The sequence below is a fragment of the Neoarius graeffei genome, chromosome 13 (genome assembly GCF_027579695.1).
Source record: "Neoarius graeffei isolate fNeoGra1 chromosome 13, fNeoGra1.pri, whole genome shotgun sequence".
NCBI classification, from domain to species: Eukaryota; Metazoa; Chordata; class Actinopteri; order Siluriformes; family Ariidae; genus Neoarius; species Neoarius graeffei.
Window position 1 is genome coordinate 33,941,523 of NC_083581.1, and position 21,149 is coordinate 33,962,671.

Consider the following 21,149-nt stretch of genomic DNA (forward strand, 5'->3'; position numbering starts at 1 on the left):
CAAATATAGTTTTATCCATTTGGTACAGCAGACCATTCCCTGGACAATTATGTCAAGACTGGAATTTAAATGTCAGAAAAGTAATTCATGTCTCAGACAGACTGGCTTCCAGGTAGACACTGGTAATGACTTCCTGCAGTGCATGGCCACATTCCCAGTAATAATAATAAAAAAATCTCCTTTGGTTCAGCTGACATGAAAAAGAGGGGGTTATTGGCTGTCATGGAAAGATGTGTCAGTGCTGCAATTGCCATGGCAGTGGAAAGATAATGAGGTGACAAAAATATGCCCGACCCAAAAGAGGAACTTGAATGCAATCAAGAATACAAAGCATAGATGTGATTCTCCTCCTCCTCTCTCTCCTAACAAGGACCATCTTATGCAGTATCCTCAAAGAGTTCTTGAGAAGGATGAGTGATGTGTGAGTGTGAGAATATCACTCACAAGTATATCTTTTATTAACCTAGAATACGTTTCTGCCAGGCTTTCCTAGTGACCACATTTCAGTAAGGAGTAACTGAGAAAATAGGAGGTGTATTTAATACAAATTGTAGACTTCCCTAACACAATGAAATTATTCTTCTTTCCAAAACCCCAACCATCTTTCAGGATAATTAACCAAATGCTCTATGAATCTACCCTTAATTAAAAATTTGGCCAAACATGTGTCTCAATCTCTGACACTCTGCTCATAGGATATGGAGCATCTGATATAGTTGTACACTTCTCTGGCCATGAGCTTCAGAATATTGAAATCCGAATGGCTCGCTGCACTTCTGTGCAATAGTTTCTAGCAAACACCTTATTTTTAAACACAGAAAACAAGATATCATTGGAGTAAAAAGGAATCACAACCTTTTCAAGACTTTTCAAGAGTTTTCCAAGAGCTCATCGGTAAGTAAATGACATAATCTTGCTTGGTTGCTGACAAGCTGCAGGAAAAGGTCTGTACTAGGTCTCTTCTAGTGAAATCAGGAAGTTTTTGGCCGAAATCAGATTTAAAGACATTTTGGTGGAGGTTAGCTACAGCTAGCTGCATTGTAACTCAAAATTCCAATCCCAGTTCAGCCTCTCCTTTCAGTAACTAGACCACAATACCCGACTGCAATTTATTAATCAAGAGAAGCTTCTTAAATTGACAAGCAAGTGGAGATGCTTCTTTGTCTCCGTTCGGATGTTGGTGAGCCGTACTGTCTGTTTGCAGCACCTACAGTTTTCCTCTGAGAACATATTTTATGACAGCTGCCATACTGTGAGGTGAACTTCACTTACGTCAAAACTCACTAACCCCTGCTTTAGGGCATATCTCATATACCAGGCATCACCAAATGGCGGACCTCGGTCCGGATCCGGACCCAGTGATGGTTCTGTCCAGACCCGTGACCAATGGTAAATTCACGAGATTAAGTAATTTTCATGGAGCATTATTTTGGACGGTCGTGGCTATTGACAGCGGGTGCTGCTACTCCAGTTAATACGACAACAGCTTCACTCAGTTGAGCCAATAAAATCGTTAGTTTACCCAGCGCACCACAGCAGAGCAACAAGCAGAGAGGAAGAGAGTTAAGTTCAGAGACAACCGACCGAGACAACATGGCTTGCTCCAAAAGGCGGCGGAAAGTAGACAAGGAAAATCGTTGTTTTAAAGATGAATGGACGGAGAAATATATGTTCATTCTTCCAGCGAGCAGTTCAAAACCAGTGTGCCTCATATGCTCCGAAAACGTGGCGTTAATTAAAAGCAGTAACGTGAAGCGCCACTACGAAACAAAGCACAGCTCTTTTGAGCAAAGTTATCCCCTGAAGTCTGAGCTGAGGGCACGCAAAATAACCCAACTGCAAGCACAGTATGACAGGTCTACCCGACTCATCACACATACATTTACAGCCCAGCAACATGCAAACGAATGTTCCTTAAACGTAGCGTGGATTTTGGGGCAACATAAACACATTGGAGTGTGTTCCCTGGTCTAATCAAAGGAGCACTGCACACCTTGACTATGTTTGGATCGACTTACAGCTGTGAGTCAGCTTTTTCCACTATGAACATTGTCAAAACCAAGTACCGTTCTAGGCTCAACAATGAACACCTACATATCTGCATGAGAATGGCACTCCAACCAAGATTTAAATTACTGGCAGGTCAGCCACATGCCCGTTTTTCTCATTAAGAAGAGTAAAAGAAGAATTAAAAGAGAAAAGTTCAAAGAAAAATGTTCTGTTTGCATTTCCCCCCCAAAAAGCCACTTGTTTTCTGAAAATGTGGACTTTTTTTTCTTGAAAAGTAGGCCCTCATTTTTTTTACGCTGGGACCGCCTTATTTTAAGAACAAAGAAGAGAAAATGTGAAGTCAACGCTCTGTTTGCACTTTTTAGTTAATGTTTTCTGAGTTGACTTTTTTACTTGAAGTGAAGGCCTTCAATTCTTCAGGTTGGGACCTCTTTAATTTAAGAGAAAAAGGAGTTATTCCACTCTGTTTGCACTTTTTTATTTATTTTATTCTGAGGTTTCTGTTTTCTTTAATCTGAAATAAAGGCCTTGAATTTATTTTCCTAGGACTACTTTTATTTATGGTAAAAGAGATAGTTGTGCACTCAGTTCATTTCCTGCATTGGAAATTAACAATAAATATTGTTGAAACCATATGAAAATGTGGACATAGGGGAAGGCTATAAGACACAAGCTGGACTTCGGGTCGGACCTTCTACTTGGACAAAATTTAATAACTGGACCTCAGTGACTTTTAATTGAAGACCCCTGTCATATACAAACACCACAAAAAATGCTTTAACAGTTTGGTATGTTTTCCACATGCAGCCTCAGCTGGCCAGCCTGTGTGCCACTTCGTCTAAAGGGTATGGACACCCACTGTCTGATGAACCCCATGGAGACACTGAACCAGAACAAACTCAGGTGAATCCCAATGCGCAGGCAGCCACCCGCGGCCCAAACAAGGAGAATGGCTCCAAATCCTCCAGTGACAGCCCTTCCCTGGGTAGCACAGGAGAAGCAGGTTAGGCCATTCACAATGAAACACCATGTAGATCAATAGTGTCAGAATGAATGCACTGAATGCTGCCATTATGTTTGAGGTGCTCAATAATAAAGTACGAAAACCAGTGTGCTATTCAGAGGCGGCTTCTCACAGTATTGAATGGGATGGTTAAAATGTTCTACTATCGATCACTGTTACGCAAATGAAATCATTATGGTTGAGCTTTATAGTATGGGGACGCATCATCAGTGTGAAACTATTATGCATACATACTAGATGTTTATTGATAGTCTGATAGGCGGCATGGTGGTGTAGTGGTTAGCACTGTTGCCTCGCAGCAAGAAGGTTCTGGGTTCAAGCCCCGTGGCCGGCGAGGGCCTTTCTGTGCGGAGTTTGCATGTTCTCACCGTGTCTGCGTGGGTTTCCTCTGGGTGCTCCGGTTTCCCCCACAGTCCAAAGACATGCAGGTTAGGTTAACTGGTGACTCTAAATTGACCGTAGGTGTGAGTGTGAATGGTTGTCTGTGTCTATGTGTCAGCCCTGTGATGACCTGGCGACTTGTCCAGGGTGTACCCTCTTCCCTATTGAGGTTTTTCACCTGACGTCACAGGGTCACGTGACGCCCCGGTGTCCGCCATTTTAAACAGCAAGCTAGCTAACGTCAACATCATAGTACCTAGTATGTTACTGTAGCAACGTTTATGTTCAGTCATTTGGATGACTGTTAAAACCTTTCAGTCTCAAGTTTTTCCTTTACTGTATTTACTAGTTTACTGAGCCAGCCAGCCCCGGAGCGCGCTAGCTAGCTAGCCAGCCAGCCAGCCAGCCCGCCCCGGAGCGTGCTAGCTAGCTAGCCAGCGCCAGCCAGCCCCGGAGCGCGCTAGCTAGCTAGCTAGAGCCAGCCAGCCCCGGAGCGTGCCAGCCAGCCCCGGAGCGCGCTAGCTAGCTAGCTAGCGCCAGCCAGCCAGCCAGACAGCCCTGGAGTGCGCTAGCTAGCTAGCTAGCGCCAGCCAGACAGCCAGACAGCCCCGGAGCACGCTAGCTAGCTAGCGCCAGCCAGCCCCGGAGCGCGCTAGCTAGCTAGCGCCAGCCCCGGAGTGCACTAGCTAGCTAGCCCCAGCCAGCCCCGGAGCGCGCTAGCTAGCTAGCTAGCGCCAGCCAGCCAGCCCCGGAGCGCGCTCAGTAAACTAGTAAATACAGTAAAGGAAAAACTTATAACGGGCCATGTCTCAACAGACTAAGAAGTTATTTCAATGACATTTAATAAACTTTTGTTTATCCTGAGGACCGAAAGTAAATGAAAATGTGAACAAACCTTAGCTGTCAGTGAACAATCCTGGTGGAAGCAGGTAAACGTCGTTCTCTAAGCCTGCTAACCTCAATTTTTGCAAATACCTCTCCCTCTGCTCGCCCTGTAAATGCCCTACGTTGCTGGATAGTGAAGGTGTTTTCTGTATCTCGCTCCTTTTTCTTTTATGTTTTTCGTTTGTCGCCTTCCTCGCATTCAAACTGATTCGAGCCGTGACGTCCAAGATGGCAGCATCACATGACTTGGTCACGTGGGTGAAATACCTCAATAGTCAGCTGGGATAGGCTCCAGCTTGCCCATGACCCTGCACAGGATAAGTGGCTACAGATAATGGATGGATGATGACAAGTTTTCCGTAGCAAGCACTGTAAAAAAAAAAAATGCTATCCATGCTGTTAGCTCTTTCGTTCAAACCACACAAGGATGGGTTTGGCAAAGCAAATTAGTTGCATTGGATACCAAATATAGAGGTGTAGGGGTGGGGGGTCTTGTTCTGTGTAATCACAACAGTCAATAATTGGCTGCATGCATCTACAGTCTGAGCTAGAGAGAAATCAGCCCCAGCCTGTACATCATACCATTCTGTGTATTTTTCTGATGACCATTAATGGTGGTAGTGCTTTTATTCTTGGTTCCAGAACAATAAAAATGATCCACTTTACACCGTTTGCTAACAGCAAATAAGACAATGTGGAATTTTAATATATTTTATCGTTGAAAGAGAGGGAGTTCTTAGCTCTGCTAGCCCGTTTATGGCCCTATTCTTCCAACGTGACATTTCAAATGTGCCTCTAACACATAAGCTGTTCAAGTAAAATGATCCATGCACTCTTTCTGCTGTAATTATGCGCTTCAAGATGCTATTGTGTGTGACATGTTCAGATCTTTACTCTGCTGTGATTTGCTTGCAGATGGCTACACTTATCAGCTCTGTGAAGCAGAAACGCCTCAAGATCCACACGTTCCAGACTTCAAGCCCATGAGCAAAGGTAAAGGAGATTGCAAGGCAGTCATCTCGGGACTGCTGTGTGGGAAACCTGTGAAATGGGAGGTGATCTTCGACATTGAACCCTACCTGAAAGGGCGTGAGCGAGAGGAAAAGGTTCATGAGGATCTGTGGAACGAAACCTTCCATCATCTGGCTGCGAGGTCAATTATTCAGGACTTTGAGCAGATGGCTGACAAAGAGTGCGAGATTGAGCACGGTAAGTAATGAAATGATACATGTTCTTTCATGTTTTGAGTACTGTATATTGGGAGATCTGTTCTGTTCTTTAGTCTGCATCGATCACTCAGTGTCTCCAAGCTATCCAAATATGTGTGAGTAATCACGTCTCTCTTATTTCTCTCAGGTTCTGGTAGGCGCTATCAGCTGTACGCCACACAGACTAGCAAAGCTTGCAACATCCTGAGCAAATACACAGCCTTCGTGCCCATTGATCTCGACAGCAATGAATATTTACCCATTTCTATTGAGTATCTATACAATGGTGAGTCACATCTCTGTTTTGGTGATAAGCTTTGAACTTTGTCAATATGCCAATGTCTCTGTCATGAGAGTTCATTTAAACCCTGAGCTTCTTCCAGAGGAGATCACGTCTGATTTTCAGTTCCCTCATGTGTTGGAAGAACAGGAGCAGACTTTGCACCTATTTTCTCAGAATATAACAATGAAGTTATGTCAGCTGTCATGTATTTAAAGCCATTTTCCATTTCCATTATCCAAAACCAGTGGCATGGTGGTGTAGTGGTTAGCGCTGTCGCCTCACAGCAAGAAGGTCCGGGTTCGAGCCCCGTGGCCGGCAAGGGCCTTTCTGAGCGGAGTTTGCATGTTCTCCCCATGTCCGTGTGGGTTTCCTCCAGGTGCTCCGGTTTCCCCCACAGTCCAAAGACATGCAGGTTAGGTTAATTGGTGACTAAATTGACCGTAGGTGTGAATGTGAATGGTTGTCTGTGTCTATGTGTCAGCCCTGTGATGACCTGGCGACTTGTCCAGGGTGTACCCCGCCTTTCGCCCGTAGTCAGCTGGGTTAGGCTCCAGCTTGCCTGCGACCCTGTAGAACAGGATAAAGCGCCTATAGATAATGAGATGAGATGAGATTATCCATAACCACTTATCCTGTGCAGGTTCACAGGCAAGCTGGAACCTATCCCAGCTGACTACGGGCGAAAGGTGGGGTACACCCTGGACAAGTTGCCAGGTTATCACAGGGTTGACACATAGAGACAAACAACCATTCAGACTCACATTCACACCTACGGTCAATTTAGAGCCACCAGTTAACCTAACCTGCATGTCTTTGGACTGTGGGGGAAACCGGAGCACCTGGAGGAAACCCACCCAGACACGGGGAGAACATGCAAACTCCACACAGAAAGACCTCTGTTGGCCACTGGGCTTGAACCCAGAACCTTCTTGCTGTGAGGCAACAGTGCTAACCACTACACCACTGTGCTGCCCGTATCTAAAGCAAATTCTAATCTATACCATTGAAATATAAATTAGATTTTTTTTTGCGATTCCTGCTATTATGTGCAAGATGTCAGATGCTGAGTTGATCCCTTATTGTGTCCTGAATAGACCCAATGAGAGCTTTACATGGAGACAGGTTTTGCCTCAGAGCAAAATTTCGATGAGAGCCTTTGGCTGTACTACTTTCAAGCACGATGACTTGAGACGTACAGAGTACCATACAAAAGTCTTAGGCACATGTAAAGAAATGCTGTAGACCAAAAAATGGCTTAAAAATAATGAAATGAAATGTTTTGACATTAAAAAATACTATAAACAGTAAGCCATAATAAATGGAACAAAGTCAATATTTGGTGTGAGACGACCCTTTGCTTTAAGAAAAAAAAATAGTCGTCTCAGGTACAATGTTGTACAGTTTGATGCGGAAATGAGCTGTAGGTTTTACTGAGCATCTTACAGAACCAGCCACAGTTCTTCTGGACCAGTGGCGGCTGGTAGTCTTTCAAACGGGAGGCTGGTCGGTTATGATATTTCCAGATTTTAAAAGAAAAAAGAAAAAACACATCAGTTTTGCCCATACTCTTGCCTCTGATCTGGCTGATTGTTGGCAGCGTCACAAACTGTGAAATAACAGGTTCTTTTGGCCCATTAGCCTACTGTCCAATATACATGATGTTGGGGGGGGGGGGGGGGTATATTTTAACATTTTATATTTTAAAATTGTGGCATGTTGTTTAAAAAGTGATCATTATTGAAAGCAGCTCTTTGTCAGGAACCTCAGCATTCAATGACACTTTCCCTATATTTTACTTATTTTGACTGAGAAATGTTTTATTGACAATTTTGATAACCCTTCACTTTTAATCCAGGTCTGTAGTGTGAAATGTTCTCGGCTGTGTTTTTGTTTAAAAATGTTTTCCAAATTGTAGCTGTGTTTAATTCATATCCAGAGAAATATATATTCCAATATAATATACTCAGCATAAACATTTTAAATAGATTCTATATTTTTGGTCCATCCATGACATATTACTAAAGTAGCCTATTTACTGTTGTTGATGTGGGTCACTTGCTGTTAGCCAATTCACTTTCTCGTACCAGGAGAGCTGAAAGGAACGAGTATTATTCCCTACCTTTTTCACCAAGTCAATTTGAGGCGTTGGTCTACCCTGCTCTTTAATTTTAATTTTTTCCTCGAAAGGAAGACTGGCAAATGGCTTCGCCAAAATTAAATCAGCAATGCTCGGCATCCGTGCGCAGCTTTCTTGCTAGCTGACTAGCCCCCTCAAGTTCAAGTTCAGTTGCTCAAATAAACGAAATTTCTGGAACCAAGATAGCAAACTTGACACTATATTTACACTTTATTTACAATGAAAATATATACAAACTAAAAAAGCTGGTAGAAACCGTATGTAATGAATGAAATCGAAATGTAAGCTGATCTCTTACAATACACCACAGCACTTGCGAATCCGCATGGGACTGAACTGAGATTCACCGCTGCCTGTCTATAGTTGAAACGAGCTGTCAATCAAAGAAAATATCCGGCCGCTTTCACCAATCACCAGTCTCCTCGCGGAAACTGCCATGTCCCTCCCATGTGAGGCTGGGAGTCCGTGGGGCGGGTGTTTTCGCAGTATTTGTCCAATAATCGTCTTGCATTTTGAGATTGAAAAGCGCATAGCTCCCAAATGCCGTTGAAGTCCACTGAGGCTGGGAGTCCGTGGGACTCCGTGGGCGGGCGTTTTCGCAGTATTTGTCCAATAACCGTCTTGCCTTTTGAGATTGAAAAGCGCATAGCTCCCAATGCCATTGAAGTGCACTGAGTCTGGGCTGCATCGCGCTGTCACGAGGGGGAAAAACTCACGCACACATTAAAGTTATAATGGAATGATTTCGCACTGTAGTTGGGTTGAGCACATACATTTCTATGATTCGATGTTTGTCATTTTTAGAGGAGGCTGAGCCTCCCTCGTTGTCTTAGAGCAATCGCCCGTGTTCTGGACACTTTGACTTTCACACTCGCTTCTTAATTTTGCACCAAAACCCAGCAGTCTTCATTATGTTTTCTTTTTAAACTGAAAAGTGGCTTCTTGTGTAATATGCTGCTCAGATACAAATAATTTTTTATTTCCTGTAACATTTAATTTTGTGCTGGAAAAGGAACATTTGGAACTCTAAAATGTTTTTGTACTGACTCGATAATGTAGAAGTCATAAAATAGAAATCTATAACAAAGTTGTATGAAAAAAAATAGGGTGCCTGAGACTTTTGCACAGTACTGTATCTGTGCTGGTGTATAATTTAAAAGTTTCTTGCTAATTCATTAGCCTTACATGCCCCTTAATGTACATGTGAAATTAGGACAATTTAATATATATTGTTTTAAAGCCTTGAGAAGAAGAAGACTTTATTTTGTCACATGCACACTCAAGCACAGTGAAATTCCTCCTCTGTATTAACTCTGAAGCAGTGAACACACACATGTGAGCAATGAGCACACATACAGTACATACCCAGACCAGTGGGCAGCTACCGTATGTTACAGCACTCAGGGGGTTAAGTGCCTTGCTCAAGGGCACTTCAGCCATGATATATATAGAGAGAGGGGAAAGTGCTGTTCATTCACTCAACTCCCCTTGGGAATTGAACCGGCAACCCTTTGGGCCAAGGCTGCTTCTCTAACCTTCATGCCATAGCTGCCTCATGCAATTTTAATTTGCAAAAGATAATTTAAGAGAAAGTCAGCAGTGTTCAGAAAACAAAAATCTCTAAAAATACAAGTTTGCCTGTCAGTGGACCATTTCCCTTGGGTTTCGAAGATCTCCTGATTTCTGAGCTCTCAAAATTGGCAAGTATTGCTAATTAGTGGATCCCTGCAGTGGTCCTTGTTTATTCCCCAAAGAGAAGCGGAATATAGTCAGCCTATTTGACATTTAGAGCATCACTGAAGAAGTTGTTTTGAAGTGGGAAGAATGCAGGAATTAACTCCAAAATGCAAAAGCTTCCAACTATCCTCATTAGTCCATGCTAATATCAGTCTGTGGTTATTCTCAGGGGAAGAGCGGAAGGGTGGCTCACATTCGAACCAGCGTTCAGGAAGCAGGAAGAGCCGCGGTTATTCGGCGGGTTTGGATCACTCACAGTCCGGCTGCCTGGCTGAAGGAGAAGACCAAACAATGCCAACTTGTAAGATCATCTTCATCTGTTACTGTATCACTTCTGGCCACTACTTAATCCATTCACAATTTCAGTCTCATTTTATATTTAAAATCTACGAACATACGAGGGTAAGTCAAAAAGTTCTAAGACAGATGTTATAATTCCAAAAGGAATTCAAAAAGGAATACAAACTGAATTCCTGAACTGAAAACATTTAATAGAAAGGTGAAATACTGGCTGAAAGAAAACCAAACATGTAATCACTGAGTCAGGACCATGGGTGCAGGGGCAGAGGCGTGTGCATGTGCATGCATACACTTTGTTGCTCTTGTTGTGGTGTGTTGTCTGTGCTGGATGCCTGGCTGTTCGTGCATGGCTGCCGGGGCTCGCCCCGTGGGGCGGGGTCTGGGTATGGGAGCTAAATATGTAGCGGGCCGGGCCCCTCACTGTCGGGGTGAGCGTGGGTGGGCAGGTGTGAGCAGCTGGGTTTTTGGGGTTTATTTGGTTGTGTGATGTGCTGTTTTTGTGATTTTTTTAATGTTGTATGTTTATATTAAGAAAGGAGAAAGAAAAAAAGGGGAAAAAAGCAACGGCAACTGCACACATGCATACGGTGTGCTGCTCTTGTGATATGGTCATAATTCTGTGAAATGTTGATGTAATGTATTGGTATCCAATATATCTGCCACTACTGTGTAACTCACACTATGCTGCGCTTTTAAAATTTATATTTGGACTAATTTTTTAGAAGGTCTGACCAGGGACTGGGGTTCCAAATTAGCCAGTTGGCTAGAAACCTTTTATGCAACACATCTACACATATTGTTATGGCATTGACTGTGATATTATGTATGTTATAATGTGCGCTGCATTGTCCCTGACAAATAAACTAATAAATAAATAAATAAATAAATAAATAAGGAATTCTCCGATGGAAACATCGCTTGCACAAGTGTTTAGACTTAAATGGAGGATATGTAGAGAAATAGCTTTATTTTCATAAATAAAGATTTTTTTCATTTGTCTTAGAACTTTTTGACTTACCCTCATAATATACTGCATACTGGCAGTATATAGTGTTATCCATCTACAGTGTCTTGCAAAAATATTCATCCCCCTTGGTGTTTGTCCTGTTTTGTCGCATTATAAGCCGGAATTAAAATTGATTTTTGGAGAATTAGCACCATTTGATTTACACGACATGCCTACAGCTTTAAAGGTGAAAATAGTTTTTTTATTGTGACACAAACCATAATTAAGATGAAAAAAAAAAACCAAAACAGAAATCTGGAGTATGCATAGGTATTCACCCCCCAAAGTCAATACTTTGTAGAGCCACCTTTTGCTGTAATTACAACTGCAAGTCTCTTGGGGTATGTCTCTATTTGCTTAGCACATCTAGCCACGAGGATTTTTGCCCATTCCTCAAGGCAAAACTGCGTTGGTGTACAGCAATCTTCAAGTTATGCCCCAGATTCTCAAATGGATTGAGGTCTGGGCTTTGACTAGACATTTAAATGTTTCTCTTTAAACCACTTCAGTGTTGCTTTAGTTGTTTAGGGTCATTGTCCTGCTGGAATGTGAACCTTCGTCCCAATCTCAAACCTCTGGCTGACTCAAACAGGTTTTTCTCCAGAATTGCCCTGGATTTAGTGCCATCCATCTTTCCTTCAGTCCTGACCAGCTTTTCTGTCCCTGCAAATGGAAAATATCCCCACAGCATGATGCTGCCACCACCATGCTTCACTATAGGAATGGTGTTCTCAGGGTGTTGGGTTTGTGCCACACATAGGATTTCCCATGATGGCCAAAAAGATCAATTTTAGTCTCATTTGACCAGAGAATCTTCTTCCATGTGTTTGGGGAGTCTGCCGTATGCTGTTGGGCAAACTCCAAACATATTTTCTTAAGCAATGACTTTTTTCTGGCCACTCTTCCATAAAGCCCCGCTCTGTGGAGTGTACGGCTTAAAGTGGTCCTATGGACAGATCCTCCCATCTCCGCTGTGGATCTTTGCAGCTCCTTCAGTGTTCTCTTTGGTGTCTTTGTTGCATCTCTGATTAATGCCCTCCTTGCCCGGTCTGTGAGTTTTGGTGGGCGGCCTTCTCTTGTCAGGTTTGTAGTGGTGACGTATTCTTTCCATTTTGCTATAATGGATTTAATGGTGCTCTGTGTGATATTCAAAGTTTGGGATATTTTTTATGACCCAACCCTGATCTATACTTCATAACTTTGTCTCTGACCTGTTTGGAGGCTCCTTGTTTTTCATGTTGCTTGCTTAGCAGTGTTGCAGAGTCAGGGTCCTTCCAGAACAGGCTGATTTATACAGACATCATGTGACAGATCATGCGACACTTTGATTGCACACAGGTGGATCTTAATCAACTAATTATGTGACTTATGAAGTGAATTGGTTGAACCAGCTCTTATTTAGGGATTTCATACGAAAGGGGGTGAATACCTATGCACACTCCAGAGTTCTGTTTTTTTCATCTTAATTATTGTTTGTGTCATAATAAAACAACAATTTTCACCTTTAAAGCTGTAGGCATGTTGTGTAAATCAAATGGTGCTAACCCTCCAAAAATCCATTTTAATTCCAGCTTGTAACACAACAAAACAGGACAAACATCAACGGGGATGAATACTATTGCAAGACACTGTATCTATCTATTTATTTATTTTAAGCTAGACTTATGTTGGGAAAAGTTGTCAATATTAAAATATGAAATTACAAAAATAAATCTAACCGAATCCAATCTGTGATTTTTATACCTAGTTGAAGACAAAGCCTCTCCTTGTAGCACTCCCTCATCAGCTGGATGGGAACAGTTCAGCTTCACAGAAGGTACGGTTTCTTGGCACGACAGAAGTAATAATCATGAAAGCGTTGTTAAGTGCACACACTCCACAGGGAGCAGTGCTGCTGCTTAAACTGAACATCCACCCCTCTGTGACTATCCTTGAGGAACAAGTGCTCGAGGCTAACCTGCTGCCACTGCTCTCTCTGTTTCAGCCTCTCAAAGGAGTCCGACGGTGACCTCAGACCATTCGCAGAGATCAGTGGAAAGCCTCTTCTCAGCCAGGTAGGTATGAGATGGAGATAAAGAAAGACCACATTCTCTGTCATGGACTGACACAGAGATGGAAAACCCACACAGTGCAGGAGAGAAATATTGGAAGTAAATGACAGTTCGCCAGTTTCTATTGCATTTCTCTGTGCTAGTAAAGAGCACTCATTTTCAGAGGAAATAGAGGAACGAGTCGTGACAAATCCCTCAAAAAAGTCCAATTCCACTTGACCCCGGCTAACCACAGACTGGCAAAGAAACAACAAAATACCTGCAGTCTTTCCACTTTTCACTCTTTTCTTGCAATGCAAATAGATACAGAAAATTACACTGCAAACATTGCAACCCTACAATTTGATTATTGTTTACTCTTTTTTGCATTTTGATTGCTTGTTTCGTGCTGTTGTCAGTCAGATGAAGTAAGTCCAGTGTGGAGATAGTTTCCATGTAGTACAACAGAAAAGCATTTCCTCATTTGTCAGATAATCACAAGTTCAAATCCCAACAATGTCACAGTTATCCATTCCTGGGAGCCCAAAAGCCGACACATATACAATCTTGTATGAGGGTACTTCAAAAAGTTCTCGGCCTCACCCATAAACAAGGGGCGTAACTCCCATTTTGGGGCATAACTGTATACTATAAAAGCCTTATATCACTGTCTACAAAAACTTAACTGAAAGAAGCAATCAAAGAAAAAGGGAGAGGAAAGAAAGCTTCGAGCTGGCATGATGTTGCTCCAGGACAATGCGCCTGTCCACATAGCACAGTTGGCAGGGGCAGAAGCAGGTAAATGTGGCTTTGAACTGTTGCCCCGTGCACCTTACTCATTCGACCTGGTACCGTCTGACTTCAATCTGTTCCCCAAACTGAAATCCCACTCGCGTGGTCGCCATTTTCAGAGTGATGATGAAGTCATCCATGCTGTCAAGGAGGATCTGGAGGCTCAACATGTGACTTTCTTCTATGAAGGGATAGAGAAGCTTGAACACTACTAGACCAAGTGCACTGAAGTTAAAGGAGACTATGTTGAAAAAATAATGCAAGACCAATCTTTCTCCTGTGATGTTTTCTGGGTGAGGCCGAGATCTTTTTGAAGTCAGAGTCCCTCTCATGCCAGAATCTGGATATTCCATATTCCATTCAGCCAGGATGATATTGAATGAGTCGAAGATGAGTAGCTGAATGAAATATATATGATATACCACAAAAAGCTATTATTATTATTATTATTATTATAATACATACACATTTGATGGAACAATTATAGATTTTACAAAAAGTTAAGAACAGGGGGAAACTTACCAATATTAAATGCTGAGTCTGACCAAATGTAATTCAATGTTCTGTCAATCCAATGTACTCATCTCATCTCATCTCATCTCATTATCTCTAGCCGCTTTATCCTTCTACAGGGTCGCAGGCGAGCTGGAGCCTATCCCAGCTGACTACGGGCGAAAGGCGGGGTACACCCTGGACAAGTCGCCAGGTCATCCAATGTACTGTACAAAGTTATAACAATAAAAATGGTACAAGCCCAAAAAGCCTGAACAACAACCCAACTTATATACAAGCTCTATACAGGTTGATGGTTCAAGTTCAAAGTTACTTTTGGTCGTAGTTAATTGTTACATTGCAGTTGTGCAAAACAAAAGGGCTTTGCTGAGTGAAGTCCACGAGTGAAGTCCTCTTGTAAAAGTCTCCATCACTTTTCTTCACATCCAAGTAGAACTTTATATGTCCGCTATTGCTCTCTTTTCCAGTTTTTTGATGTCTGTTGGTATGTTTTTCTCTTGTAAATATGCATGAAGAATATCTAGTGAAGTTTTGGTAGCCTTTCGGATGTTCAGCGTGTCTTTCTCTTTAAATCTTTGGCTTTTAATGAAGCAAACCTCGTGGTTATGTTTGTGTACAAACTGTCACAGTCACTCACACAGAAGTTTTATATCTCTGACATGTCTCTTTTCCAGTTTTTTTATGTCCGTTGGTATGTTTTTCTCTTGTAAATATGCGTGAAGAATATATAAATAAGTTTTGGTAGCCTTTTGGGTATTCAGCGCACCTTTAGTTTCAGTTCATTTATTTAGTGCTTAATCCGAGCACTGGATTAACCCGGTCTTCCTTCTCTCCTGGCCGACAAAGAAATGATTATGCGCATGCGCAACAGAAAAGTTTTGTCATTGGATCTTTGCGTGTGATGTCGTGTTGTCTTGACAACATGCAATATTATAACAATATTGCACGCTCATTCTCCATTGGGGAGAGTGGTGTAATACATGAAGGATAAGCGATATGATAATATTGCATGGCATCAATAAACCCACTAGAAGGGAATAAAATACATGTTTTTACTGCATGGAAAAAGTGGCCCGTATGTATGTATAATAATAATAATAAATGTTTATGTCTTTAATTAATTGATGTTTATGAATATGAAATCTGTTCAATATCGAATTCTCAATAACCCCTTCAGCCTGTAAGTTCATGCTGAAGGTAATCTAAAGGTGGGCTGTTTGCTAAAATAGATAGTTTTCACTGACGTCACGGCATTCCGGGGAACACCCTCCAGCTGCCATCTTGTGGGGCAAACAAAACAGACCATCGCCATTACCGGCTATGTTATCTCGGACGAATTTATGAAGTTATATAGTCAGTTTTCTAAAATAAAGATCAATGTCGGCAAAATCAAGCAAACAGAAGTATATAGATACATTAGACGACATCTCACGACAACGGTATTCAGCCAAACTGGCCTTGATTGGGGGAATTGACCCCTACGAAGTGGACAAAGATGCATTTTCAAGTGACTATGCAGGGCTGCCAAAGCCTGAAACTGCCAAAGCCTGCTCCAAAGCCTGAAACTGACTTCATCAAACTTTAAAGGCTGTCTGATATATACAACTTTATATATTCTACAGCGCGCCTTTTGGCGGATGCCGCCTTTTTCATGGCTGAATCGCGCAGATCCGATTTTTTTTTTTAGGGGAGGCGTTGGAGTGTCTGATTATAATTTCAAAGTAAATTCTGTATTAAAATTACTAAATAAGCAAATCCGTTACAGTCCATGAAACAGAAAGTATAAGGATGAGAAAAAAACAGTTTAAATCGCAAAGCTGCGCACATTTGCGCAGTCCTGCACACCGCTCGGGCTGCGCAAATGTGCGCAGCTTTCCGATTTAAACTGTTTTTCTCTCATCCTTATACTTCCTGTTTCATGGACTGTAATGGATTTGCTTATTTAGTAATTTTAATACAGAATTTACTTTGAAATTATAATCAGACACTCCAACGCCCCCCTAAAAAAAAAATCGGATCTGCGCGATTCAGGCGGCATCCGCCAAAAGGTGCGCTGTTTGCATCCCAAACACAAATCAAATCATACAGAATAGACCTAAAATGTTTTTCAAAAATGACCCTTGCGTGAGTGAAGTGACAAGTTTCAAATAGAAACGTGACAAACGAGCGATATTAAGTGTACATTACAATGTAAACGTACACTCAGCGGTTCCAGTTAGGCATTCTCCAGAGATTGTTCACATGATGTTTTGGTTTCCAAAAACAAACTTAAACACAATTGATTGTTTATTTAAACAACTTACCACTTATAAACTGATCGGAGCAGACTTTGCTGTGTTTGGAAGGCTGATAATCCTTGCGGTTGATTCTCGCAAGCCATAGATTTCTCCTTTGTATGCTGAGTTTCTTTGTTTGCTCGCCTTCGTGCTCCCGTACAGTGGGAATTCCATAAAAGCTCCGCTTGACTTCATCATCTGACCTATTACGACAGCCGTGAATACAACAGGTGTGCACCATTGCTAGCTTTAAATAGCCTGCTTGGGTTCTTTTGAAGACTTTGTACTCGCGCGTTACAATGTGTGCTCAGTGACCCGTACGGTAAGCTTGACCCACAAGATGGCCGCCACTAGGGAATCCCCGACTCTGTGACGTCATGTGAAAACTATCTATAAGAACCAACCTGAAGATAAATTATTCCAGAGACTCATGTCATGAGGAATGAGGTTTGCCTTTGGTGGCATTTCGTGAGATGTTTTTCCTTCTTTTCTTTCAGATTGAGCCTCACCAGAACACGGCTCCTAACTAAAGCAGCCCGGGGCTTCATGTGCCGCGCACAAAGCAAAGCTGATTCAGTGGGAGAGAGTGATAATGACAGCAAGGACTACATCCCTCTGGTTTGTATTGTTTCATTCTGTGCAACTCTAGTGTAGCTTGTGTCAGCAACTTTAGGAAAAACAACAACAACAAATCTTCACAGTCTAAAATGGAAGAAAGTCCAAAATAGCAGGTGAATTTAACGTAATGCATACAGTAGTTACAAAATTACAAAACATATTCATAAATATGTTCTGTTAGATCATTGTCAATACTAATGTGCTCACTTTACAGCATAAACAATCAGTAAAACTCCAAGTAATATTGTTTTAAAAATATACTTTGTAGGACATTTTAGTAAAACAGCATATTAAGGCCATTGTAGGTTAAAAAAAAGAAAAAACAACTCAGAATCTCCGTGATTAAAGTCGTACATGTACAGGAAATAACTTCAACATTCTCCAAGATTATAAAGTCATAAATTTGTGAGGAAAAAAAACTCAAATTTCAAGAAAAACTCAGAAATTTAGAGATTAAAAAGTCAGAAATTCCAAGATTAAGAAGTAACAAATTTATGAGGAAAAAACTCTCATGCTTCCTGGCTGCAGTGCATTCTTGGAAATGTAAGAGAAAATCTCTTATGGCTTTGTTCTTTTATAGTGCTTGATCAAGGAGGAAAGACCGCATTATATTCTATAACTCTTGGCTCAGCTGTGGCGTTTGTGGTGTGATGACATTGATCCAACCTTGCAAAGTGAAGCGATCTGGTTCCTTGTAAAAAATAAAAAATAAATAAAAAATACAAGGTTCTTTTCTTGTGAATTTGTGGCTTTTTAATCTTGGAATTTACAAGTTTTTCTCACAAATCTATGAATATATAATCTCAGAGAATATCTGAAATTTTTCTTATACGTTTCTAACTTTAATATCAGAAAAAAATAGGGTTTTTTTTGTTCAGAATATCACCCCCCCAGCTCTGTATTAGGAATTGTTTTCATTTCAAATGAAAACAATTTTCATTGTTTTCCATTCCCAAAGCATTGAAATGGAATCAATAAAAAGCAATTAATGGGAGAAAATATAAGAAAATCTGCTGAAAACTGGCACACACAGTACACACTGAAGCATGAAGTACAAAAAGCCAATTAAGATTCTGAAGCTTGTGGCCAGAAAAGTGTACAAATGTATCAGAGGCTGTGTGCGCCACGGGAAGAATATTTATGGTTTGTTTTGAAAGGATTTTAAGGAACATTTAAGGAACCTTCATTTGAAATGAAAACAAACAAACATTTATTGTAGAGTTAAGGGTTAACTGTAGGACGTATTGATTCATGTGCTAAAGGGTTCCTTTTCACAACCCCCCCCCAAAAAAAAAAAAAAACACACCAAAACTCTAAGGCTCTAAGGAAACTCAAGGGGGAGTTTTATTTGGGATTACTGAATAAAATATAATCCAAAGTGTTCACGGCAGCTTCCAAACCCATAAGTCATCTTTTTGTCTTTTTGCAATATTTCCATTTTTTTCTTTTCTATTAAAGTATTAATATTTGTTTACATGAGTAATTTATAAGGTAATACCTACACGTAGTTAAAACAACAATAACAACAACAAAACCTGGCCTAATTAGTTGAGAATATATCATTCTCTAATTGTGACATTCTTCAGGTTATACAGTTGTGGTCAGAAGTTTGCATACAGTGGCATGAATGTCATCTTGGATATGAAGGTCATGGCAATATTTGGGCTTTCAATGATTTCTCTGAACTGTTCTTTTTCTGTGGCAGAATGACTGTACAGCATACATCTTAAAAAAAAAACCTCTAGAATTCGGTGCACAATTTTTTTTCTTTGGTTTTCTGAAATTAACACAGGGTCAAAAATTTACATACACTCACTCAGATTATTAATTCAGAGGTGCTGAGACTTCCAAAATGTCTCTTATCTTGCCAAGGCCTCTTAACTTCCTGCTAGCGATCGTGATTGACTACAGCTGATAGCTTCTCTGTACCTTCATAAAAAGGGTTTATTTGAAGCACTCATTGGATTGACCAACACACAGTAAAATGGGAAAGTCCAAGGAGCTCGGGGCGGGGGGAATCAAGAAGACACAATACCACTGAGCTGTAGCAAGGCGAGGAAAGTCTACAAGAGACAGTCTGGCAAATGGAGTAGCTCCAAACAGTTCTTAAAAAGCCCTGGCTGATGGGAGAGGAGTGGTAGCAGGTGTGGGAGTGCCGCTTCAGGAAATGGCCTTCAGCAAGGCAGGACTGAATTCCTGTCCTGGATCCAGCCTGGAGTCAGCATGGAAGTCCCACAATCTAAGGCATGGATGGACTGGATCGGACTGTGATGCACACAGTAAAATGGGAAAGTCCAAGGAGCTCAGTGCAGATCTGAGAAAGAGGATTGCAGATATACACAACACCGGAATGTCTCTTGGAGCCATTTCTAAACAACTGCAAATTCCAAGATCAGTTCAAGCAATTGTATCCAAGTTATTGTAAGGTGTAGTAATTTTACCAAGCCACTTTGCTTCAAGAAAACCCAAACTGTCACTCTCAGCTGAAAGGAAATTGGTTCGGATGGTCAGGAACAACCTGGGAACCACCATGGCACAGTCCTGCCATGAACTGGAAGCTGATGGATTGCTGTCTACAGTTCAGTGAGTTTTATATCATCATGGACTAAGAGGCTGCTATCCAAGAAATAACCCCCTGCTCCAAAATTGACACATTCAAGATGAATTAAAGTTTGAAGTTGACCACATGGACAAAGAAGAAGCCTTCTGGAAGAAAGCTGTATGGTCATATGAGACAAAGATTGAGTGGTTTGGCCACAATGACCACTATGTACAGAGGGACACTGTACCAGCTGGTGGTGGTGGTAGGATCATCATGCTCTGGGGTTGTTTTGCTGCCAGTGGAACTGGTTCATTGCACAAAGTGGATGGAATAATGAAGAAGGAGGATCACCTCAGAATTATTTGGAATGAACCATCAGGAACTTGAACACAACTTGGGAATTACAACAGGACAATGAACCCAAATGTACATCAAAGCTGGTTGTGGAGGATAAAGCAGGCTAACAGGGTAGTCACACTAGAAGCGGAATGAGCCGGAATGCCATCGGAATGAAAATTCTTTGTATATTCTGGGATATTCGAAGTGCATTCTAAAAATTCTTACTGCATTCTGAGTGCATTCCAAACATTCGGGCCCATTCTTGTGGCCGGCCCGAATGTTTTGCTCATGGTCAAAACATTCGAGGTGCATTCAAAGAGGAGAAATATCGAACGGCATTCGAAGTGTATTCTAACTGCATTCTGACTGCATTCTAAATATTCTTACGACATTCGAAACATTCTGATCGCGTTCGAGGGAAAAATCGAAATGGGAAGCCACTTCAAATCCTGCCAGAATGTCCCGAATGTGCCTCGAATGAGCCGGAATGCACCTCAAGTGCATCTCAATTGCTGCCGGAATCTATTTCGATATTAAAATAGTTCAGCTGGAATGCAATTCAAATGCCATCTGAATATTTCAATTGTCGCTCGAATACATCTCGAATGCAGTTGGAACATCCCGATTGGCCCCCGAATGAGTCCGGACATGATTCAGAACACCACCGAATCGCATAAAAACATGGCTAGCTGCCGCTGGAACTTCAGTCTGCATTGAGGAGTCGCCTGCTCAACATCAACCTTTTGTCCATTGTTTTAAAAAGTTTCCCAAGTTTCTCATGTCATGCCACCAAGGAAGAAGGGAGCCAAGGTCAAGAACTCCACCACTGGCCGCGGCCATGGTTGGGTCTGATACCTTCTGGGTTTTCTCCTCCTAATGTTTCTTCTAGGTATTCCTACTGTGTTCCAACTACATTTGAACTGCAGTCGAAAGCTAATACACCTGGAATGTGCAAGAATCATTCGAGGTGGGCTTGAAGTGCATTCTCAGGATTCGAATGGCATTCTTACAAAGCTGTAAGAATGTTGGTCACTTTGAAATTCCTGCCCGAATGTGGTATGAATTTTG

The 21,149-nt window shown here is 41.6% G+C and overlaps 1 protein-coding gene across 1 annotated transcript in view; it reads left to right on the forward strand.

The window, feature by feature from the left end:
• Window positions 1–21,149, forward strand: part of vwa5b1 (von Willebrand factor A domain containing 5B1) — a 97,786-nt gene that overhangs the window by 67,440 nt on the left and 9,197 nt on the right. The window contains exons 14-20 of the mRNA XM_060936786.1: window positions 2,818–3,013; window positions 5,216–5,509; window positions 5,657–5,794; window positions 9,835–9,966; window positions 12,719–12,787; window positions 12,956–13,025; window positions 17,080–17,200. Coding sequence (XP_060792769.1) covers window positions 2,818–3,013; window positions 5,216–5,509; window positions 5,657–5,794; window positions 9,835–9,966; window positions 12,719–12,787; window positions 12,956–13,025; window positions 17,080–17,200 — 1,020 coding nt within the window. The remainder of the gene's footprint in view (window positions 1–2,817; window positions 3,014–5,215; window positions 5,510–5,656; window positions 5,795–9,834; window positions 9,967–12,718; window positions 12,788–12,955; window positions 13,026–17,079; window positions 17,201–21,149) is intronic.